This window comes from Hyperolius riggenbachi, chromosome 9 (assembly GCF_040937935.1).
Source record: "Hyperolius riggenbachi isolate aHypRig1 chromosome 9, aHypRig1.pri, whole genome shotgun sequence".
NCBI classification, from domain to species: domain Eukaryota; kingdom Metazoa; phylum Chordata; class Amphibia; order Anura; family Hyperoliidae; genus Hyperolius; species Hyperolius riggenbachi.
The window spans coordinates 25,070,299-25,096,108 of record NC_090654.1 but is presented as its reverse complement, the minus strand read 5'-3'; the positions used below and the strand labels follow the sequence as shown (position 1 = coordinate 25,096,108).

General features: G+C 45.5%; 1 protein-coding gene across 1 annotated transcript; it reads left to right on the top strand.

Annotated features, from left to right (window-relative positions):
- Positions 1 to 247: 247 nt before the first annotated feature.
- Positions 248 to 22,235, top strand: EIF3F (eukaryotic translation initiation factor 3 subunit F). The gene is made up of 7 exons (XM_068252166.1): positions 248 to 428; positions 5,355 to 5,505; positions 8,638 to 8,775; positions 10,957 to 11,048; positions 16,502 to 16,638; positions 19,976 to 20,089; positions 22,034 to 22,235. Exons 1-7 carry the CDS (start codon positions 284 to 286, stop codon positions 22,109 to 22,111), a joined length of 855 nt encoding a protein of 284 aa, XP_068108267.1. The 5' UTR covers positions 248 to 283; the 3' UTR covers positions 22,112 to 22,235.
- Positions 22,236 to 25,810: the final 3,575 nt, after the last annotated feature.

Below are 25,810 nucleotides of genomic sequence, written 5' to 3'. Positions count from 1 at the left end.
CCCCCGCGAGTGACGTGCCGCTGAACCCCTGCCAGTCGTACTGGCGTGAGTGGAACGCATGACGGATAGAACGCTGCTGATACATTGTAACGTTCCATCAACTTCCAGCCAATCACAGTGCAGGATGACAGCGAGCAACCGCGCGTCGCCTCCAACATCAGCTTCAAGACAGGCTCCACCCCTCGCCCCGCCCTCTCTCGCATCCTCCAATGCGGAAGCGGATATAGTCACGTTGCCTGGCTTCGCTCCTCCCCCTCCTCCTCTCTTTCTCCGGCAGGAAAACATGGCGGCTCCCAGCGTGACAGCCGGGGCTCCGGTGGTATTGAACGGGCCGGTGGTGAAGGTGCACCCGGTGGTGCTGGCCTCCATAGTGGACAGCTTCGAGAGGAGGAACGAGGGGGCGGGACGGGTGATCGGGACTCTGCTGGGTGAGGAGCTGCATCATCTGCTGGGGACATGTGCTGCCTGGAGGCTGCTCCCTGTCCTATCACCTGCTATGGATAGATGTGTAACATCTGCCCCCCTGTGCTATCATCTGCTATTTATGTGTTCTGCCCCCCCCCCCTCCCCCTGTGCTATCATCTGCTATAGATGTGTTCTGCCCCCCTGTGCTATTATCTGCTATGGATAGATAACAACATCTGCCCCTTGTGCTATCATCTGCTATAGATGTGTTCTGCCCCCCTGTGCTATTATCTGCTATGGATAGATAACATCTGCCCCTTGTGCTATCATCTGCACCCTGTGCTATCATCAGCTATGGATACATAACATCTGCCACCCTGTGCTGTCATCTGCACCCTGTGCTATCATCTGCTATAGATAGATGTGCCCCCACTGTGACATCTGCCCCCTCTGCTATCATCTGCTATAGAAAGATGTGTCCCCTCTGTGACATCTGCCCCCTGTGCTATCATCTGCTATAGATGTGTTCTGCCCCCCTGTGCTATTATCTGCTATGGATAGATAACAACATCTGCCCCTTGTGCTATCATCAGCTATGGATACATAACATCTCCCCCCCCTGTGCTGTCATCTGCACCCTGTGCTATCATCTGCTATAGATAGATGTGCCCCCACTGTGACATCTGCCCCCTCTGCTATCATCTGCTATAGAAAGATGTGTCCCCTCTGTGACATCTGCCCCCTGTGCTGTCATCTGCACCCTGTGCTATCATCTGCTATAGATAGATGTGTCCCCACTGTGACATCTGCCCCCTGTGCTATCATCTGCTATAGATGTGTTCTGCACCCCTGTGCTATTATCTGCCATGGATACATAACATCTGCCCCCCTCTGCTATCATCTGCTATAGATAGATAGATGTGTTCCATCTGTAACATCTCAGATCTGCCGCCCCTGTGCTATCATCTGCTATAGATAGACGTGCTCCCTGTGCTCTTATCTGCAATAGACATGTCCCCACTGTGACATCTGCTCCCTGTCCTATTAACTGCTATGGATAGACGTGTCCCCACTGTAAAGGTACCCATAGATGATGGGCAGATTTGGCAAAGAGACAAATGTATCGCTAATTGAATCTGATTAGAGATCAATTTGTCTCTTGTCAATTCTGCCCATACACTACAGGCCGATTCCTGTCCGATTTCAGCATGAAATCTTCAGGGAATAGCCTGAGCCTGCTGCGTCCGCACCGCCGCTGACCCCAAAGTATTAATGCCCCCCCCCATATTTATGTTATCAGCCCTGTTGCAGTGTCCTGGGCGGTTTTCCGTTTGCGGTACTGGCATCTAGCGTCAGTAGCGTGTATGGATAGCCGCCCAGAGTTTATGGGACACCGCGTGGAGGCTGCAACAGGACAGGTAATGTATAAATGCACAGGGGGGCACGTTTATACATTGCTGTGGGGGTTTCGTTGTGTTGTCGCTCGCTCGGAAATCGCTGCCCTACTGCCACACACCCACCCAAGCAACTTCGGCCCGACATCTTACAGCATGCGCGATAGACAAAGCGACTAATTTCTGTCCTGAACTTGGTTGGGCGTGCACTTGGCGACAACCATTTTCATCCAATTCAATTATAATAATTGAATTGGATGGTCAATCGGGTGCCAAGTCGCCTGATGTATGGGCGCCTCTGTCCCCTGTGCTATCATCTGCTATAGACATATCCCATGTAACATCTGCCCCCTGTACTATCATCTGCTACAGACATATCCCCACTGTGACATCTGGCCCCTGTGCTAGCATCTGCTATAGATAGATGTTTTCTTCCTTGCTCCGTGTGCGCTTTTCTGCTTTAGATGTGCCCCCACTGTGATATCTCCCCCCTGTGCTGTGATCTAGTCCCTCTGTCTTCCCCCCCCCCCCCCAGTGCTATGTATATGGGGTTCCTGTATAGATGTGCCCCCTCTGTCCCCTGTGCTGTGATCTAGTCCATCTATAATATCTGCTTCCCTCCTCATGCTGTGTATATGGGGGTACTGTACAGATGTAATATCAGCCCCCTTGTTGTGTATGAGGATGCTATACAGATGTCTCCCCTCCCCTTTTCTATAATATCTGGCCCCTGTGCTGTATGTACGGGGTCCTGTACTGATGTGCCCCGTACAGCATACATAGAGCATATATACAGTGGGTTGCAAAAGTATTCGGCCCCCTTGACGTTTTCTACATTTTGTCATATTACTGCCACAAACATGCATCAATTTTATTGGAATTCCACGTGAAAGACCAATACAAAGTGGTGTACACGTGAGGAGTGGATCGAAAATCATACATGATTCCAAACATTTTTTTACAAATAACTGCAAAGTGCGGTGTGCGTAATTATTCGGCCCCCTTTGATCTGAGTGCAGTCAGTTGCCTATAGACATTGCCTGATGAGTGCTAATGACTAAATAGAGTGCACTTGTGTGTAATCTAATGTCAGTACAAATACAGCTGCTCTGTGACGGCCTCAGAGGTTGTCTAAGAGAATATTGGGAGCAACAACACCGTGAAGTCCAAAGAACATACCAGACAGATCAGGGATCAAGTTATTGAGAAATTTAAAGCAGGCTTAGGCTACAAAAAGATTTCCAAAGTCTTGAACATCCCACGGAGCACTGTTCAAGTGATCATTCAGAAATGGAAGGAGTATGGCACAACTGTAAACCTACCTACTGTATATCTGCCCCAGGTCTGTGGAGTCGGTACAAAAATATCCCGACTCCTCAGTTTATGAAACCTCCGACTCCTTAGAGTAGGTTCACACTTGTTCTTAAAAATGTATCCGTGGCTCCGGTTTTTACCCCGCATCAAAACCGGAGCCACAGATACCAATGGTAAAAATAGCAGCCGCCTTCACTTAACAAAAACAAAAAAACGGATCTGTCTGCGATCAGGGGGATCCGTTTTGAAAACCTGAACGGAGGGTCCGGATTTGCAACACTTTCATGGACCCCGGATACACGGAGGGGTAGTGAAAAGTAATGGCAGAATGGATCCCCCCTCTACACCGGCATCTTTTGACACAGGAACAGATCCGTTTTCTGTGTTCCAGGGGAGGTGGGCCACCATGCTGGAGGGGGTAGCAGGCAGGTAGGGGGGTGGCGGGGATAGCGGCAGAGAGAGGGGTCGTTTCCCCCCCCCTCTCCGCTGCTGCCCCCACTAACTCCCTTCTGGCGGCCAGGGCTGGGGATGTTCCCACGGACTGGAAACGTCCCTGCAAAAAAGCAATTTTTCTCTCAAAATGGAGAGAATTTTACAAAAACGAATCCGTTTTAAAAGGATCTGATCTGCAGCGGACAAATGTGGACCTAGCCTAAGTCTAAGTTCACATCACGAACGTGGATGGCCATGCGTGCGAAACTCAATGCATGCAAACGCACGCCATCCGCGTTTGTGTGTGTTGCGCGGCTTATCCCATCACTGAAAAGTGAATGGGACAGCCACGCGTTTTTACAAAAAATGCGTGCAGCATGCGTTCCCGGACCACACAGGTCCGGAACGCATGCAGTGTAAACATCAGACAGTGCACTCTATGCACTGTCTGATGTCGTGCGTGTTGGCCACCTGCACGCGTTTCCAAAACGCAGCTGGAAACCCGTGCAGTGTGAACTGGGCCTTATACTTACCAGGGCTATGGAGTTGGTACAAAAATCATCCGACTCAGTTTATGAAACCACCGTCTCCAGGTACACAAAAATTGTTGCGACTCCTAGATGCTGACTCCACAGCACTGGTTCTGTGTACAGTATATGAGGATCCTGTACAGATGCTTTGCGCTCCTCTGTAAGGCCTCTTGCACACTACATGCGATTCTGATTTTTTTTTTTTTTTTATCTAATCCGATTTTGGATTCCGGATTTGTAAATCGGACGTGTGCATCTGCCCCCTTGTGTATGAGGAGGCTATACAGATGTTCCCCTGCTTCTGTAATATCTGCCCCTGTGCTGTGTGTATGGAGGTCCTGTATAGATGTGCCCCCCAATCTGATATATCTTAGATCAGCCCCCGTTTCTATGTGTATGAGGATTCTGTACATCTGCAGTGTCTAGTCTAGCTGAGGGGACACAGCAGGAAACCTCATAGACCCACATCCACTCTTTGCTTGCTGTACTTTGGTCGTGTCCACTAATTTGTAAGGATTAGGGGTACTTGGAGGGAAATGCAAACTCTAAAAAAAAATGCACACCAGGACCTTTTCCCATGGCCTTTGGCTGCTCAGCTTTGGGCCACGGTGTTCGTTTCTGCTACCCCTTGCGCAACTTTACTTAATTGTGGTGTCGATAGTGTTTCCCTATAGGTCCCGTTACTAATAGATTAGTGCTCCTAACCTAATCGCTGCCAGCAGCAAGTGGCTGTTGGTCTATGAGGTTTCTGACTGGGTTCCCTCAACTAGACTAGCTCCCAGATGTGCCCCCCTCTGTAATATTTGCCCCCGTGCTGCTTGTATGGTGGTCCCTTGCAGACCCGGCAGAAGGACAGAGTTTCAGCATTGTCTGGGGTGTTGAGATTGTACCAGGGCTGTGGAGTCGGAGCAATTTTTGGGTACCTGTATTTGGAGTCAGTGGTTTCATAAACAGAAGTTGGAGTCGGATGATTTTTGTACCCACTCCAAAGCCATGCAAGGGCTGTGGAGTAGAAGTCGAGTAGTCAAAGCAATTTTTGGTACCTGGATTCGGCTACATTTTTATTTTATTCTGAGTGGGGAAAGGCTAGAACGTCCTTCAGATTTTTCCTGTTGTCTGTGCTCCTGTTAGGGAGGACTTCCTGTCCCTCTGCCTAGGCATACAGGATGTCCTGAGCCCTGCTGCACTTGGTGTAGGTAAACCTATGCTCTGTACTGAGCTTTCACACTGTGACCATGTTGAACGGATATTTGACTTGTGCTTCATTTTATTATTGCAGGAACAACAGACAAACACTCCGTGGAAATCACAAACTGCTTCTCCGTCCCACACAACGAGTCTGAGGATGAGGTCGCCGTGGACATGGAGTTTGCCAAAAATATGTACGAACTTCACAAGAAGGTCTCCAACACAGAGCAGATCATGGGCTGGTAAGAGAACTTGGCAATATTTCAGTTTTCAATAAAAAACAAACAAAACAAAAAAAATGGGTTTCCATGGCGCGGCCGTTCCATGTCAGTTCACGGGGGTGTCTCCGTGAACAGCCTGCGAGCCTCTGATCGTGGCTCGCAGGTTAATTGTAAACACAAGAAGAAGAAATCCCAGATGTTTGCCGCGTACGGCGCTGCTGTCGCAGTAGCACCGTAAAGGAGATCGGCGATCCCCGGCCTCTGATTGGCCGGGGATCGCCGGCATCTGATAGGCTGAAGCCTATTAGAGGCGATACAGGACAGATTGCTGTCCTGTACCGCCCGTAGAGAGAAGGGGAGGGAGGTCAGAATAGCGCTGGCACAAACAGGCGGCGGCGATCAGACTCCCCCCAGCAGGACATCCCCCTAAGTGGGGAAAAAAAGGGGGGGGGGGGGGGGAGTCTGATCGCCCTGCAGCAAACACGATCTGTGCTGTGGGCTGAAGAGCCCACGCAGCACAGCGCAGGGAAAAATCCCCTGGTCCTTATGTGGTTAATAACCAGGCTGTTTTACTTGTTTTGTTTTTTTTGTTCTGCCAGAAAGAGTTAATTTTCATGCATGCAAGTGATAGCTTTTGTCTTGTCGGTACCTTGTGGGGGATACAGTAAACCTCACCGATGAGAAATTGAAATTACAGCCATAAAAGTTTTCCTGGTAGAATACAACTTCAGAGAGCAGGGGAGAGATAGAAAAAAGGTCAATAGTTCATGTATTTTAACTCTGGGACACTAAGGCTACTTACACACCAATGTCGTTATGGTCGCATAACGTGCCCCTAACGCAACGCATGGTGGTGTTGAAGTTGGACGTCAGATTGAGCTGTGTTATGCAGCTCTCAAAGCAGCCGCTCCAGGTTAGTGATGGGAAGTCCGGATCTTTTTAAGGATTCGGATCTTTTTAAGGATTCGGATCATTTGAATTGGATCATTGAAAAGATTCGGATCTTTGAACCTAATCATTTGAATCATTTTACTAGGGAAGCAGACTGGGTGAAATGACTTACAGGACAGAACTTTCCCTGCACTGTACATTCTGTATGTTCCTGTTTCTTCCAGACAGACATCCACTGTGAACCAAATCTTTCATTGTGGTGATCCGGAGGATTCGACTCACAAAAAAAGATCTGGATCAAATGAACGATTCGTTCATGATCCGGACAACATTACAGTCCCACCACGAGTCTTTGCAGTGCAGTGAATATTAATTAGCCACGTGGCTGGCCTCGGAGGAGGAGGGGAGACCTCCTCCTCCAACATTACTGAGCATGTGCAAACAGTCTAACACTGCTTAGCCCAGTATGACGTACAGCATGCAGCACTTTGTTTAAACGTGCTGCGTTACTATGTAACGCAACGTGGGCACTGTGAACAGCACAATTGATTTTACAGTGCTGTGAGTTAGGCTGCGTTACTGGCTGCTGTAACGTGGGACTTTAACGTCCCACTGTGAAACCAGCCTAAAAGTAAATCTGAAGCGATTTTAAAAACCTAAATCCGATATCTGAGAGGGAAAGCTCTGGGTCATATAGAGTAATGTTCCCCAACTCTGTCTTCAAGGCCCACCAACAGTGCATGTTTTGTGGAAATCCACAGAGGTAGTTAATCAGCTCTGCTAAAGCATTAATTATCCCACCTGTGCATGCTTGTGGTTTCCCGTAAAACATGCACAGTTGGTAGTACGCATGTCCTGGGCCTGCAGTGCGTGTCCTTGATTGCGTGCCTGTTGCCAGGCATGCACTGCGCATGAGCGTGACATCACGAAGAGTGCCTGGCCACAGGGGTGCAATCAAGGATGCGCACTGCTTGGCCAGGGCATGCGTACTACTGCGGGTCATTGCGGCACGGAAGTAGTACAGGGGTCAGGCTGCCCATAGCTATTCGCTGAGAAGTGTTTGGCAACATCACTCCTTATAACATATATATTATTCTGCCTATGTTTTTGACTTCAGTGAATTTGATATAGTAAATAAAGAAAAAACTGTTCCTGACACTTTCCATCTTAAAGGAGAACTGTAGTGAGAGGTACATGGAGGCTGCCATATTTATTTCCTTTTAAGCAATTACCAGTTGCCTGGCTAATCAGCTAATCCTCTGCCTCTAATACGTTCAGCCATAGGCCCTGAACAAGCATGCAGCAGATCAGGTGTTTCTGACAAATTAGACAGATATGACAAGATTAGCTGCATGCTTGTTTCTGGCGTGATTCAGACATTTCTTCAGCCAAAAAGACTATGAGGGCTGCCAGGCAACTGGTATTGCTTAAAAGGAAATAAATATGGCAGCCTCCTCTCACTACAGTTCTCCTTTAATTCCCTCTGATTGAAGCCAATCCTGATGTCATTTCCTCCCTTACTTTTTTTTTTTTCTCCTAGAAACTGCATATCTTGCTTTTGTAAACACATGTGAGCACAGGCATAGATCAGATTTCAGTCTTGTGTCACACTGAACTGCCCTCAGCCAATCAGTGAGGGGTAGGAGGGGAGATGACAAGCTTCCTTTTCGTTGGCAATTTACCAAATAGAGCTGGGCTGACTGTGATAAAATTTATTACAGCAGAAACATTTCTGAATAGATTGAAGTCCTTGCAGTGCAGGGTAAGGCTGCAGGCTGCATAATAAACACAGAGTAAGTGGGTAAATGGAATTTGATTTTGTGGCTAACCATTCCTCTTTAAGAAAGACAAATTATGCTTTACTAGTCATTTAGCCCGTTGCATATTGGGCGCTAAAAGTACAGTGCCTCTCAGCCCGCACCTGCGCCCTCTCTGCATGCCCACCGACAGCGATCCCGGGAGTGTAAGGATGAAATATTGGAGTCATGCGTATCGGTGCGTGGAACACAACACTGTGACGCTCTCCGATTGTAATATTCCTGACTGCTGTGCACTGTATTATTCCAAATAAGGAAACCTGGATTAGAACAGCACTAATGCCAATTCCCCAAGTTTACAAAAGCTTGAGGAACAGGAAAAGTCACTTTTTTTTTTCCTATTACACTTAGAAAACTGTTCCGAGCTGACATCAGTTGTGTGGCACTAATGCTCCTATCTGAGGGTATGCTGACTATTTTGAAATTCTCTTTATTTCTCTTACAGGTATGCCACAGGAAATGACATCACAGAACATTCCGTACTCATCCATGAGTATTACAGCCGGGAGGCTACCAATCCTATCCACCTGACCGTGGATACCAGCCTGCAGGGAGGCCGCATGAATATCAAAGCCTACATCAGGTAGGGGGTCTGCTACGACGTGTGTGTGGGGGGGGGGGGCTAATATCTCCTCCTGTGTCCAGACGCTTAAAGAGGTACTCCAGTGAAAATAATGTAATACAAAAGTAGTTGATTTTTACAATATTTATGTATAAAAGATTTAGTCAGTGTTTGCCCATTGTAAAATCTTTCTTCTCCCTGATTTACATTCTGCCATTTATCACATGGTGACATTTTTACTGCTGGCAGGTGATGTCAGTGGAAGGAGATGCTGCTTGCTTTTTGGGCAGTTGGAAACGGCTGTAATTTCGCACAGTGCAGCAGGGCTCCCACAGTGTGATATCAGAACCATGGTCCTGACATCACACTGTGGGAGGGGTTTCACCACAATATCAGCCATACAGCGCCCCCTGAGGATCTATTTGAGAAAAGGAATAGATTTCTCATGGGAAAGGGGAGTATCAGCTACTGATTGGGATGAAGTTCAATTCTTGGTTACGGTTTCACGCTAGAATAAATGTGGCCGAGGCCTTGCGTAACTACCACGTCTCTCGGCAGAGGCGGTAGTCATTGGTGTGTCTACAGCAGTCCCTGATGCCTCACCCATTGATTAGCCTGCAGGCTAGTGTCTGGTCTACATATTTATCTACCCACTACCCCATGGGAGCCAGTTCACACTGCCATTAAAGGACAACTGTAGTGAGAAGACTATGGAGGCTGCCATATTTATTTACTGTGAAACAATATCCGTTTCCTGGCAGCCCTGCCGATCTATTTGGCTGCAGTAGTGTCTGAACACCAGAAACAAGCATGCAGCGAATCTTGTCAGATTTGACAATTTCAGAAAAACCTGATCTGCGGCATGCTTGTTCAGGGTCTCTGGCTAATAGTATTAAAGGCAGAGGATCAGCAGGAGGGCCTGGCAACTGGCATTGCTTGAAAGGAAATAAAAATGGCAGCCTCCATATACCTCTCTCTTCAGGTGTCCTTTAATCTAGGCAGGCATCCTTCTCACTTGCCAATAATATGATGTAGTACACTTTTTAACCATTTTACGGTCCATGGTTTTAACCCCTCAAGATCTGACTTTTGACCCTTTAGCTGTGCAATTTGACATACACCACACACACACCCGTTTCAGGCATTTGCCATTTTGGAATCCCTGTGTCTGACGCCAATCCTGATATAATTTCCTCCCTTAGGCCAGAAAGCCACTAGGAGTGATTTCTAATCACTGGTGATTTGAAAAAGCTCTTGCTAATGCAATGCTATGGGGGATTTTTATAAAATCTCATCACTCAAGTGGGATCACACACATAGCATTATATTAGCAAGAGTTTTTAAATCGCAAAATTGCTCCTAGACAACCCAGCATGCCCTGCAACTTCCTTTGTGTGGCAATGTACCAAATAAGAGTCAGGTAAACTGGGGAATGATAATTTATCAACAAGAAAAGTAATCGTGACTCTAACTTTTGGATTCCCTGGTTAGCATCCCTATTACTTGTTTACCAGATAAAAATTAAAGAATTGATTTTCTTTTTCTTTTTTTTTTTTTTTTTTATATGCCTGACCGTTAAACTTTAAAGCCAGTGATTACCAATTAAAAAATAAAAAAAGTCAGATACTCACCTAAGGAGAGGGGAGGCTCGGTCCTAATGAGCCTTCCCTCTCCTCTCCTGGTGCCCTCGGTGCTGCGCTGGCTCCCCCGCTCGCGTCCGCCGCCGCAGGGACTTCGGAGGTCTTCGGGAGCACTCGGGCTTCCGAAGACGGGTCGCTCCATCCTACGCACGCGCGAGTTCGTCATAGAGGGCGCTCGCGCATTTGTAGTATGGAGCGGCCCGTCTTTGAGAGCCCGAGTGCTCCCGAAGGCTTCCGAAAGCTCCGGAAGTGGCAGTATTTGACCAAACTGGTCGAATACTGCCACGGGGGATCCTGCGCGGGACCGGGCACCGGGAGAGGAGAGGGAAGGCTCATTAGGACCGAGCTGTCCCTCTCCTTAGGTGAGTATCTGACTTTTTTATTTTTTAATTGGTAAACATTCACTTTAAGTAGTTTTATATTTAATAAAGGTAGCACATCTGTTTTTTTTTTTTTTTTGTTTTTTTTTACTGCTTTTGGCCGTAGTTAAAATACTCATTAATAGCACTGTCTATTTATGGTTTTTGTTTTAATTTTGCTGTTTTTTTTTTTCCTTCTGTAGCACACCGATGGGAGTTCCTGGTAAAACCATGGGGGTTATGTTCACTCCGCTTACTGTACAGTACATTTATTATGACACCGAGCGGATAGGAGGTAAGAAACCGGCATGGGGTTCAGCGTAAGGCTGCCCATACATTGTTTAATATTGCTGCGTGATCGACCTTCAGATTCAATCATTTTATCGAATTGGAAGAGAACCGAACATCTCGGTCGCAAGGGTTTGATGATGCTTGGTGGTAACGATGTCCCCGTGTGTGCAGTGTGGTAGTGATGATGCTTTATGGTAACGATGTCCCCCTGTGTGCAGTGTGGTAGTGATGATTGTATTTGAAATTTTGGGTACATTTTTGCAATTAAGGCCATACATAATTACGATATGGACATACAGTTGATTTTTACATAGGTACATAGTTATTTTGGTTGAAAAAAGACATACGTTAATCGAGTTCAACCAGAGAACAAAGTACAACACCAGCCTGCTCCCTCACATATCACTGTTGATCCAGAGGAAGGCGAAAAACCCTTACAAGGCATGGTCCAATTAGCCCCAAAAGGGAAAAAAATTCCTTCCCGACTCCAGATGGCAATGAGATAAAATCCCTGAATCAACATCATTAGGCATTACCTAATTGTAGCCATGGATGTCTTTCAACGCAAGGAAAGCATCTAAGCCCCCTTTAAATGCAGATATAGAATTTGCCATAACGACTTCCTGTGGCAATGCATTCCACATCTTAATCACTCTTACTGTAAAGAACCCTTTCCTAAATAAATGGGTAAAACGTTTTTCCTCCATGCGCAGATCATGTCCTCTAGTCCTTTGAGAAGGCCTAGGGACAAAAAGCTCATCCGCCAAGCTATTATATTGCCCCCTGATGATTTTGTATAGTCCATTCATAATTTCACATAATTTTTGCGTAATTCCTTGCACATTTTAGCGGTTAAACCCCCAATACATGCTATTGTCGCCAAAATTGCTATTTATACTAAGGAGGATAGTGGGGAAAAATTGAAAAAAATCGATTTTAAAGATGCAAAAAAGAATGGTTTTAAAAGTCTGAAAAAAATGACAAACCTTTTTCCTTTTTCAAAATCCATTTTTCTCAAATTACAAGGGTCTTTTTAACCAGTTCACCCCCAAGGGTTTTTTTTCTCTAACGGACCAGAGCAATTTTCACTTGTCAGTGCTCCTCCCTTTTATTCCCTAATAACTTTATTACTAATCACAAGAAAATTATCTATACCTCGTTTTTTTTCGCCACCAATTAGGCTTTCTGTGGGTAGGACATTTTGCTAAAAAAATGTTTTATTCTAAATGCGTTTTAATGGGAAAAAAACAAAAAAAAATAGAAAAAAAAAATAATTTCTCAGTCTTCAGCCATTATAGTTTTAAAATTAAACATTCTTGTGTGGTTAAAACAAACACATTTTATTTGCCCAGCTGTCCCGATTATTAAACCGTTATTATTAAATTATGCCCCTATCACAATGTATGGCGACAATATATTATTTTGAAATATAGGTGTTATTTTTGTGGGTGTTTTTTTTTTTTTTTTTTTTTTTTTTTTTGTTCTGGTCATAATTACAAGCCCCTATATAATTAAAATTAATTTTCCCCCTTAAAATATAGAAAAGCTGAGTCCCTAAGGCAACTATTTATTTATTTTAAGCTGACTTTTATTTACAAGTGGTTTTTTTTTTGGGGGGGGGGGGGAGGGTTGGAAGTGTAATTTTATTAATAGTGTGTATGTACTTGTATGTGTGTTTTTGTGTGTGTAATATACTTTTTGGCCACAAGATGGCACTAGTGAAAACTCTCCCGTGTAGGAAGTGATCACTTTTTTTTACACTTTATTAAACTGTAACAACTTCCTGTTTTTATGAATGGACGTGGCCGCTGTTTGCGGTCGCGTCCATTCACTCCAGGCAGTGCAGTGTTCTCCCCAAAATTATTTTCCAGCCGGGTGGCATGAAATAGTAGCCGGGTGGCATGAAAAAGCAGCTGGGTGGGGAGAGATGAAAATGCAGGGCAACTCTGCTTACAGCATAGGAGGTGGTGAGGAGTTGAGCCAATGACAGGCGGGTGGTCACCAAATCTAGCCGGGTGGAGCACCCGGCTAAAAGAACCTGGGGAGAACACTGCAGTGTGCGATTGCTCTTCCCCAATCACTCAGCACGGGATCCCGACGGTAATGGCGGCGGTAGCGGCGCGCACACGTGCGGAGCGGCGGCGGGACCGCGCGTCGTATTAAAACGTCATGTTGCCATTAACAGGCAAAAGCATGACATTTTAATACGATACATTGCCGTTAAATGGTTAAAGAATTTTTTTATTTTTATTTTTTTATTGGTCCTGTCCTCACTATTCTCCTCAACATATCAATTATTAATTTTGGTAATGCCCTTGTGTATGGGGGCTCTGCTATTAACCAATTGAGGACTGCAGTGCTAAACCCTCCTAACAACCAGGCTATTTTTTTACAATACAGGGCTGTGCAGCTTGGTCAGGGTGCTGCACAGCCCTGCAACTCGGCACACAAATCATTGTTTCCTCCTTTTAGGCTACTTACACGCCATGGTCGCATAACGTGCCCCTAACGCAACGCCTGGTGCTCTTAGATGTGGACGTCAGAGTGAGCCGCGTTGTGCAGCTCACTTTGGCTTCCGTGATGCGTACTCTTGGACGCATGCGGCATCACGTGGTCCCGCCGGCCAATCGCCGCACAGAGCGGCGCTCCAGGAAGTAAACCCTGCACGTCACTGAGTGCAGTGAATATTAATTAGCCATGTGCCTGGCCGAGGAGGGGGAGACCTCCTTCTCCAACACTACTGAGCATGTGCAAACAGTCTAACGCGGCTTAGCCGCGCATAACGCCGTGGCATACAGCACATTCAACTGACGTCCTGTGTTACTATGTAACGCAACGTGGGCACTGTGAACAGCCCATTGATTTTTCATTACTGTGCGGTGGGCTGCGTTACAGGCTGCACTACCGTGCGCCTGCAACGTCCCACTGTGAAAGCAGCCTAAGTGTCCTTAAGGGCCCATGCACACTTGCTAAATGCGAAACGCTAGCGCTTTTGCTAGCGTTTTGCACAGGCGATTTTTTTTCGCGTTGAACGTGAAAAAAAACGCCATTCTCACTTGGCTTTTTTTTTTGTGAGCGTTTAGCACTTCTATAGCACTGAAACGCTATCGCCGGGAAATCGCCTAAAAATGGTGCAGGCTACACATTAGTGTTTGGCGATTTACGCAAATTGCCCAAGTGAGAACGGGCCCATAGGGTATTATTGCATTAGCGCTTTAACAAGCGCTAGTGCTTGAGTGTTTTGCTGAAATCGCTGGCAAAACGCACTAGTGTGAGTGTGGGGAATTCTTTCCCATCGGCTCGTAACAGTCTGCTAGCCGCAATCGCGGCAAGCAGGTTAATCACGGAGCAGAGCTATGTGAACCGGCAGGGAACGATCTCGCGCACGCGGTCCCTAACAAACTGCAGCTTCAGGACTTGACGCCAATTGGTCCTGGAGAGATACAAGGCGAAATTACGATTATGTGAAATTTGTGTTTATCGCTAGTGAGAGGCCAGGAAATAGACCCTTCTCTGATCATATTCTATCAGAGAGGGATCTATCCAATGGTCAATCTGGCTACATTGAGTGAGGTACGGTCACCTTTAATCCTCTTGGAAACAATAGTGAGCACTCACCTTTAGAGGCAGCTAGTAGCCACTAGCGTTAGTGAATGCGATGCTAACAGCTGGGACTTGTATATATGTTAGAATTGGGCCAATCAAATATTTCCTGTCTTTTATTGGCCTAGTTCCAAGATGTATACAATTTTACATTAACCACTTCACCACTGAGGGGTTTTACCCCTTGAACACCAGAGCAATTTTCACCTTTCAGCGCTCCTTCCATTCATTCGTCTATAACTTTATCATTACTTATCGCAATGAAATGAACTATATCTTGTTTTTTTTGCCACCAATTAGGCTTTCTATAGGTGGGACATTATGCCAAGAATTATTTTATTCTAAATGTGTTTTAATGGAAAAATAGGAAAAAAATGTGGGGAAATAAATTATTTTTCAGTTTTCAGACATTATAGTTTTTAAATAATGCATGCTACTGTAATTAAAACCCATGAAATTTATTTGCCCATTTGTCCCGGTTATAAAACAGTTTAAATTATGTCCCTATCACAATGTTTGGCGCCAATATTTTAATTGGAAATAAAGGTGCATTTTTTTCAGTTTTGCGTCCATCCCCAATTACAAGCCCATAGTTTATAAAGTAACAGTGTTATACCCTCTTGACATAAATATTTAAAAAGTTCAGTCCCTAAGGTAACTATGTATTTTTTGGGGTGTGTGGGAGGTAATGAATTGGGGTGTGTGGGAGGTAATGAGTTAATTTTTAGTGTAAAACTAATGTATTTGTATATGAAAAATTCTTTAGGGTGTAGTTTTACTATTTGGCCACAAGATGGCCACAGTAACTTTTTGTTTATGCGACCTGCAAGCGTCCGGAAGTACGCTTGCAGGAAGTGTTATGAGGCTGGGAAACTTCCCCCCCCCCCCCCCCCACAATGATCGCACTGCTTCTCATAGAAGCAGCCGATCATTTGGGGGGGGGGGGGGGGGGGGGCTTAGATAATGAACGGGAATGTTTTTTCCCATTCATTGATCTCCGGGCGAGCAGGCACGTGCGCACGAGGGAGCGCGGACAGCTGCGGGAGCGCCGGATATCTCCATCCCTGGTGTTGACAGGGTGGAAAAAGGGACGGAGATATCCACACAGCTGGCGGTAAAGTGGTTAAAGTGGACCTGAACTCTTGCACAGGACAGAAGGAAAATAGAGAAATGCACCCTGTATGTATTTCGAGAGTTTAGCCTGTTTAATTCCCACTCATTTGTGTCCAATCACAAGTTGTAATTTGATCTCTCCCGTGTCACATGACTGCCATGGCAGAGATGGCAGATTAGCTTATTTGAAAGCACAGGCTGTTAACATATCTGCTTCCATGAAAGCAGGAAGTAGACCTACTGCAAATTTATTGCAGGATTTGTATCAGCCGTCACAAATGTTGTTTAAAGGTTATTGTGCTGTTGTGTATCTTTTAGAGCAGAGAGGACTTCTGAGTTCAGGTCTGCTTTAAATCTGCATGCGAGCCGTTAACATTAGCATATCGCTGACCATTCTGCTGCAGAGCAATCACTTTAGCTGGTCAGGGCTGTGGAGTCGGATTCGAGGAGTCAGAGTAATATTGGGCACTCGGAGTCGGTGATTTTATAAACTGAGGAGTTGGAGTCGGATGATTTTTGTACAAAATCCACAGCCATGGTAAGTATTAGACTAAAGAGTCGTAGCCATTTTGGGTACCCGGAGTCTGAGTCAGAGTTGGAAGATTTTTGTACCGACTCCACAGCCCTGTAGCTGGTTCCATGCTTGCTTTTCATGACATCTTTGTGGAAACTAGATTCTTTTTCTTGATTTAATAGTAAGTTTGTATTACAGAAACTCATTGCTCTTCTGTGTCATTTCAGTTGACCTGATTACAAAAACCTGCTTTAATCCCAACCGCTCCATGGGTCTCACCAGCGATCTTCAGCAAGTAGGGTCCGCTGCCGGTCGCCTGCTGGAGTCTCTGAACACGGTGCTGCAGTACTCTGAGGATGTGCTGGTGAGTGTCCCACCTTCTAGGGGCCAGCAGGTAGCTAGCGGTTGCTCAGGGGCGGAGCCTGCTGAAGTCTCTGAACATGGTGCTGCAGTACTCTGACGATGTGTTGGTGAGAGGCTGGCTCAGGGGCGGAGCCTGATGACGTATTTACTGCACAAGGACTGCATGGTCTCTCACAGTAACTCCTTTGTGAATGCCAGTGTGGGGAAAATAGCGGTGCACATTGAGATAGACTAAAGGTCGCCTCATGATGCAATCAAATTGATTTTCCTGTTTTTGATTAAAATCAATAGATTGTATAAGAAATTGAAATGTTGGGAAAAAAACTTGGGTACTTTTCCGTTAGCCAGGCGCATCCACTAGGTGGCGATAATTACTATTCCATCTCCAGGCTGCCATGGATAGTAGGGAAAGAAGTAAATCTGGTGGAGTTTTATCGCCACCTAGTGGATGTGCCCAGCTAACGGAAAAGTACCAAAATGTATTTATTTGGATTTAAAAAAAATGGATGTATATTTCTATCCAATTCTTTGATACTTTTTGAAAAATGTATAATAGGCGTGTTCAATTTTCCTGATTTGATCAAGTGGCAAATTGATAGTATTTCTCTGGTCGAAAAACAAACAAACAAAAACTGAACAGTGTATGGACACCTTAAAGGATACCCGAGGTGACATGATATAGACATGTGTATGTACAGTGTCAACTGTTTCTTTAGAGAAAGGACTTCTATGGAAAAAAAAGACTAAAGTGCAATCTTGTAGTACATAAAATCTTTAGAAAACTTTATTAACACATATGAGAAATCCTTAAAAAGGGAGAAAAATCTTCAAATTCACAGGGTCAGTCTTCACAATTAACGGCACATCAGAACCGATATTGACAACTGACTAGAACCTTTTACTTGGCTTGATAAAATGGTTGTGACCTTTTTAAGGCGTATATTTAGAGGCAACGACGCATGTTCGTTTCGTGCTTTAGTATATGTCCTTCATCAGGCCGTAAGGCTCAACCGACAGAAGTAGCTGCCTCTTTGATGCCACTGGGTTTTGTGTGCGTCTGGTTGGTTTGGACACCTGCCATCTATGCCTTTGTGCTTTTTTTTTTGGCTTTTTTCTGTGAAAACCCTGTGACCCTTTTCTCAGATTTTTTTTTCTTTTCATGTTAATAGTTTTGTAAAGATATTTTTTTTTTTTTTTTTTTTTTTGTACTACAAGATTGCACTTTAGTCTTTTCTTAAAGAGACTCTGTAACAACAAAAAGATCCCCTGGGGGGTACTCACCTCGGGTGGGGGAAGCCTCAGGATCCTAATGAGGCTTCCCACGCCGTCCTCTGTCCCACGGAGGTCTCGCTGCAGCCCTCCGAACAGCCGGCGACTGTGCCGACTGTTCAATTCAATATTTACCTTTGCAGGCTCCAGCGGGGGCGCTGTGGCTGCTTTCGCTGCGAAGGAGGCGGAAATACCCGATCTCAGTCGGGTCCGCTCTACTGCGCAGGCGCCGGAGACTTGCGCCTGCGCAGTAGAGCGGACCCGACTGAGATCGGGTATTTCCGCCTCCTTCGGAGCGAAAGCAGCCAGAGCGCCTGCGCAGGAGCCTGCAAAGGTAAATATTACGTCACCGCTGTACGGAGGGCTACAGCGAGACCCCCGAGGGACGCAGGACGGCGTGGGAAGCCTCATTAGGATCCTGAGGCTTCCCCCACCCGAGGTGAGTACCCCCCAGGGGCCGTTTTTTCGTTACAGTTCCTCTTTAATGTCGTTTCTCTAAAGAAACAGTTACTAAAAGGGGTGAGGTGGGTCACCTGATAAAAAAGGACTGTGTTTTTGGCACTACACCCAATTATAGATCTACAAATATGTACAGTGCCAAGCACACCAATAACTATGCTGTGTTCCTTTTTTTTTTTTTCTTTCTCTGCCTGAAAGAGTTAAGTGTCAGGTATGTAAAGCCCCATACACACGTTCAACTGCGATCTTTTATGCTTTCACAACTTTTGTTGTGAAACAAGTTGAAGCACCGAAAAAAGTGTTTTGCTATTGTTCAAACAACTGATAATACTGATAAGAAGTCGATCCAGCAGTTGGATTGACTTCGTATCAGCTCTTTGAACAATAGCAAAAGACTTTTTTTTAGGGGTTTCAACTTGTTTCACAACAAAATTTGTGAAAGCCTTAAAGACGGCTGTTGAGCGTGTGTATGGGGCTCAAAGTGGAAACACATTAAAAATACAAGATTTCAGAAATACAATCTATTTTCTAAATTATAATAAATAGCAGCCTTTTTTCAGCTGCATGATGACAAATTATAAAATATTTATTAGAGGAACCCCTCCCTTCCTTTCATATTGCCGGGACAGAATCCGGCAGACTGGTGGAGGAGATACAAAACCCAGGCTGCTACTGATGATGTCACAGGAGAGGTGATCTCAGCTTGTGTGAGATTTCACATAGACGACGCCCCTGTGAGGGAGGGTAGCTGATAAACACACCCATGATCTAAAATCTCCTACTAAGCTCAGAAGTAATGACTGCCACCTGTATAACCCTAGTTATGAAAAGAGAAGGGTGAAAAACAAGCGCTGAAATGCTCATAGGCTTGAAGGAGTGTTTATTTATCTTTGTATGTCAGTGGTGCAACTAAATATTTTATATTAAATGTTTGGTTTGGGTCCGAAATGTAAAATGTTTGGTTTGGGTCCGCTGACTCGGGCAGGAAGTGACTACAGTGTGACCTTCACTGATAAGAAATTCCAACTATAAAACACTTTCCTAGCGGTAAATGACTTCTGAGAGCAGGAAAGAGATGAAAGGGCAATAGTTCATAGATTTTAGCCCTGGCATACTTCATTCAATGTGTCATTGAGCAAAAGCAAAAAAACAGTTAAAACTTAAGTTGATTTAAACATAAAATAAAACTGGAATATCTTAAGTCATTTTTAGGAGAAGGAAGATAGATGCAATTGTTTCATTAGTTTATTTTCGCCTCAGGTGTCCTTTAACAAATATAATTGCATTGCTAACTTGTGTTGTAATGGTACATTCCCATCAGTGTGATGGTGGCATAGCTTGCGGCATGCTGTGCGGTACTGGACGGCGTGTGCATTTACATTCCCAGTAAAGCATGCTTTTCATGAACTGCATGCTTCACTGTATGCATCGCGCATGTAACGCACAATGCAACTTTCCCCCTCCTTTGCGATCCTGTTTTCACAGCGTACGCAATGCCTGGTGAAAGCTGTTATTAGAGAACATGTCTCGCCGTTGCTGGGAGGATGTTTCTTGTGCTTCCCTGTCCTCTGCTGTGTTGTGTGTTTATTTGATTTCTTTTTTTGTTTCAGTCTGGTAAGATTTCCGCAGACAATACAGTTGGACGCTTTTTGATGGATCTGGTGAACCAAGTACCCAAAATCACCCCGGAGGACTTTGAGGCCATGCTGAACAGCAATATTAATGTGAGTATCCCGGGCCTGCTTGGAGGCCTTGTCAGAGGTTAAAGGTTACCTGAATTGACATTATTGACATGTCACATGATACGATAAACAGGGCTACATATTGCATCAATTTTAATTTTTTTGTTAGGGTTAATAAACCAAAAATATGCATGCATCGCTGGGGCTTCCTCCAGCCCCCTTCAGGCTGTTCATTCCCTTTTCTTCCTCCTGGGCAGCCACGGTTCTCCTATAGACGTCCAGGTAGATCTGTCAGTTGCAGCGTACTGCGCATGTGTGGCCTAGCCGTGCGCGCTCCCGTTGCAGGCGCAGAACACTCCCAGCCACGGGAGCGTGATGGGCGGAGTGCACGTGGCCAGGCCGCGACTGACAGATTTAAGGGGACAGACAATGGAGGCTGACCTCTACTTTTGGACTGCCAGAGGAGGGCCAAAGTGGCTCTGGAGGAAGGCGAAGGAGCAAACTCCTGAAGGGGGCTGGAGGAAGCCCCTGGTATGTATGTATATTCCCCCCTCCTTTCGTCTCATGTACACTTTAATCTGTGCACAGGAACCTCTCCTGAGTACCAGTCAGAGGCCATAAAACTTCTTTGTGGCTGTGCAAAATAATAAAGTCTACCTGGAGATGGGCTGGAGGAAAAAAATTATACATACTTGGGGCTTCCTCCAGGCTGATCACTCCCTCACCGTCATCCTGTGCCGCCTGCATCGTCTGCAATTCACCATGCAAGGTCCACAGTCTGGCCGTACGTACTCCTCCACCCCCCTCGCACTCCTGTGGCCGGGGGCGTTCTGTACCTGCGCGCTCCTGGCAATAGGACACGCATTCGCAGTAACCCCCAAACCAGAGGACTTTCTGGGGCAAATTGCAGATAATCCAGACAGTGCACGAAGACGGCAAGTGAGCCATCATCAAGGAGGACACTGGCACACGAGATGGATCCAACAGAGGAAGAGGTGGCACAGTGGGGAGGACAGGAGGACACACAGCGTCCACAGAAATATGACATCCCCTGAAAATAACCCCTGGCACATCCTTTGGAGCAAAAATTGGCGCTAGTCTTCTTTAGGGGACCCAGCGGGAAACCTGATGGGGAAATTCAGCCAATCACAATGGTTTGTGCTGTAGAGGGTGCTGTGATTGGACAGCTGCTCCCTATGAGGTTTCCTGCGAGGTACCCTAAAGTAGACTAGTGCCCAATAAATATAAGATCCTATACAATAACATTTCTATAGCGCTTTTCTCCCATAGGACTCTCAGATTCAGTAGTTATAATTCTGTAAATGCCAAACAGAACAGGTGGGTTTTCAGTCTGGATTTAAACACGTCCACAGATGGAGCTGTCCTGATCTGTTGAGGTAAGGAGTTCCAAAACGTAGGGGCAGCATGACAGAAGGCTCTGGGACCAAAAGTTTCCAAGTGGACTCTAGGTATGACTAGATTATTAGAACCTGTGGATCTGAGAATGCAGGGATTTCTATGCAGCTGCAACATATCTTTAATGTATCCAGGGCCTAGATTATTCAGGGATTTAAATGTCAGTAGGCCGATCTTGAATAGGACCCTCCATTCTATAGGTAGCCAGTGAAGGGAGTGCAGGACTGGCGTTATGTGGCAGTGACGGGGTTGGTTGGTTAGCAGTCTGGCAGCTGTATTCTGTATCAGTTGTAGGCGGTGCAAGACCTTTTTTTGGAAGGCCAGTGTAGAGAGCATTACAGTAGTCCAGTCGGGATGTGATGAATGCATGGACTAAGGTTGGCAGATCTTCTGGGGGGATGAGGTGCTTGATTTTTGCAATGTTCTTCAGGTGAAAATGCAGTACTATAAAGGGATTCAACTGTATCACCGTATTGTCTACTGTTCAAATTTTCCTCAAATACCTTTTTGGTTGGTTTTTAAAAAAATATTGATTTTATATAATTTTTTTTCTCTTTATTCCTTCTATAGGACCTCTTGATGGTGACTTATCTGGCCAACCTCACACAGGCACAGATCGCTCTCAACGAGAAGCTGTTGAACTTATAAGACCCAACTTGTGTTACAGATCTGTGCAAATGCTGTGGGATTACTATTTTACAATACCATAAAAAAACATATGAGATCTTATATGAATATGGAGGACTTTCCTGAAATAAAATATTGTCTTACATACGCTGCTTGTTATTGGTGCTCTGATGTCATAGAATGTTCGACTTAGCTGGAGGCATAGAAGATCCGGGTAAAAGTCGACGGTGGAGATGGTCGTTGAGAACCATTTCAGCATGTACTTTTATGGAATTGTATTTGGGGCAATCAAATGAACGGCCTGATATTGGTGGACTCAGTTCCAAGGTGCATACAAGAGATAATTTTTATCAGGGCTGTGCAGTCGGTACAAAATTCTTCCAACTCCGACTCCTCAGTTTATGAAACCTCCAACTCCGGGTACCCAAAATGGCTCTGACTCCCGACTACTTGACTCCGACTCCTTAAAGTGAACCTAAAGCCACGCAAAAAAATGAGATGAACTCACCTGGCCGCAATAGCAGCATAGGGGGCGATGTACAGGCTGGGAACGCGAACAATCACTCGCGTTCCCATGCCTGTCGACCGGTGATGGCCAAACCGGAAGTGTTCACCGGCGGGTGCAGAAGCATCAGAGCGGAGCTGCGAGGGCACCGATCGGCTGCAGGGGGCTGAGGGAAGCCCCAGGTGAGTTCATCTCATTTTTTTTTTGCGTGGCTTTAGGTTCACTTTAAGGTGCGTACACACATGCGACTATAGTCATTTGAAACTATCGTTCCCCGATCGTTTTAAACGACAATCGGTTTAAAAAAAAGCAGCCAACAACCATTGTCTAACGACGGACGACCTAGATTGTTAAAAATGAATGATCTAGCTTGGCGGATTTTTTCCAATGACTATTGTTTGCAAAAGTAGTACATCGTTGGAAACGGTCATTCATACTAGGCTTGACATGCGCATTTCGCTATTTCTCCATGAAACTTTTCATTTTTAAGCGCAATAGTTGCTTTACATGATGTAACGTTCGTTCTAACGATCAGATCGTTACACGCATTTAAAAACTAACTTTACTTAGGTCGTTCTTTCGTCAATTAAGTTTGTTCGTTCACAACGAACGATTGTTGTCGCATGTGTGTACGTAGCTTTAGTCTAATACTCACCAGCGCTGTGGATTTTATACAAAATCATCCGACTCAGACTCCCAAGTTTATGAAATCACCGACTCCAACTCTGGGTACCCAAAATTGCTCCGACTCCACAGCCCTGATTGTTATCATCTTATTTACTATGCTTCTGAGGACTCTTTCACACTAGATAACTTGGGTCCATGCACGCGTTATGACCTACGGTGTTGGGAAGTTGTGGTTTGACGCTGATCAGCGACACTAGTTCTAATTCATCCGACCCGAGAAACGCTTGCGGTAAACGATTTAAAAGCTCCCGGAAGTGCTCTGGAACGCTTTGTCTAATGTGAAAGGTAACCTGAAAGCCAATAAGACTTTCATGTTATCCTGCTTACCGCATCCTAGGAGCGATCTGTCAAAACGATCAGCTCTTAGTGTGAAAGAGCCCTGAGTGGAAGTGGTGATGTCATAGTAGCGTTGCTGTGCTCGTAATCCATGTCTCTGGTCAGTCCCGGGCCCTGTCTGTGCTCAGCCAGAACCAACACACAACAGGGAAGACCCAATGGAGAGCATGCAGACAGAGGCGGTCCAAAACATGCTAATGATTTTGTCTTACTTGCAAATTATAGGAAGCTTGGAATAGTGACCAATAAATGCACTTCCTGCTAATTTTTGTCACAATCTGCATTAAATTTTAAGGCAAGTCCGAATCTCTAGCATCTTATTGGCCATCCCTATTGGCGTACAATTAGGAAATACACAACGAGGGAACTTTTGACTGGCGTGAAGCGTGTGACTAAAATCTGTTAAAGGGACCTTGAGCCGAGGAATAAAATGGAAATCTGAACTTACCTGGGGCTTCCTCCAGCCACCCGACGCCCGCGAGGTCCCTCAGCATGCTCCGGTAGGTGCACGACTTAGGCCAAAGTAGAGCGCAACTGTGCATGCCTGGCCTGTCTGCGAACCTGACTCAATCATGCGCCCATCGTAAGCATTCTGCGCGGTTCTCAAAAGACTGAACTGCACAGGACACTTCTGCTGACGGGCGTTTGATTGAGCAGGGTGCGCCGTCAAGTTGCACGTGGCTTTGACCGAAGTCGCGCACCTAATGGAGCCAGCAGCGGGACCCCAGTAGGGATCCAGAGGATGCTGAGGGACCTTGTGGGCTAAGGGGAGGGGGGCTGGGGGAAGCTTCAGGTAAGTTCAGATTTCCATTTTCTTTCAAAAAAAAAAGTTTATTGAAACTTTTTTTTTTTTTTTTTTTGAAGCGTACAAAATATCACATACATAAAAAATGAAACCTAGGAGAACTAGGTAGGCACAGACTCTACGAAGAGATTGCGGCAGAACTAAGGTGTCAAATACTGCCATCTAAATGGAGGCCCATAATTTTTATTCCTCTTCTCCAGGTCTCTTTTAAAGCGGATCCGAGATGAAAAACTATAACAATTAACTTGTCTATATATCTAAAGTTTAGATAGTTTACACAGCAAATATAGCTGCAAACAGCTTTAATAAAAATGTATTTCTTCCTGTGATACGACAGCAGCCATGTTGTTTGTAAACCTTACACAGAGACAGGCTTATCTGTATCTGAAATCTCTTGCTAGTAACACCTCCCCCTCCTCCTGCCCAGACTGAGCTCCCATGAGCCCTTGCTACTGCCAAGGCTCTCTGAAAACCTCTGGGCGTGATTTATTTAGTTTATAGGGAATTAGAGTATTAAAACAAAAAAGTATTTGGCTTGAGGAATGCCCTATAAACAATAGGAAAGGAACACCATTATGAGAACCAGGGGCAGCATAAAAAAAAAAAAGCAGCTAAGAGGGAAGCTTCTGGATCCACCTCCTTACCGCCACTGCCTCAAACCATCTTGGAAGTTCATGGCCATACTGCACCTGAGTGAGTTATAGAAGTGGCTGCACAAGCTTAGCTGTACTCGCACAGTACAGCTGCGTTCATACACAACAGGAAGCACGACCACATACACATATCTGAAATGTTCTTGGATACGCTCCAGGGGTCCAACGGTGGGATCCCAGAGGACGTAGAAGACATAAGATCCAGAGGCTTCTGTTGTCTTAGGTAAGTATTTTTTTTATCTTCTTACCTGCCTCAGGTACACATGAACCTCCTGGGCGGGATGCCTAACTGTTTCGGGCAAGAAAAATAAGCTGAGCGGTTTTCCCGACAGTGTTGGGCTGCAGTTGGCGGCGCTTCCTGTGTCTCCTGCTCCCTTCCATGTTTGCTCTTCTGCCCCCATTTGGCGTAAAAGAGGAATCGGTGTGGGAGACTTGGGCGCAGGATACAGCCGGTATATGGCTGATCCTGCTGCTGCACAAGTTCCTGCCCATATTAAATACTATTCCCCCTTCAGGCTGCCATGGATGGTGGGGAATGAAATAATTAATCCCTGCAATTGCTGGAAGGCGAATTATTGTGTTTTAAAAGTAACTTCAGCTCTGTCTTGTGATGGCGCCAACGTTGCTCCCTGTGCGCCCAAGTCTCCTGCGCTGGATTTACTGTGTTTGCCCATTTGCGCTCTGCAGTTCAAGGTCCAGAAATGTGAATATAAAATTGGCATAATCCTGCATTA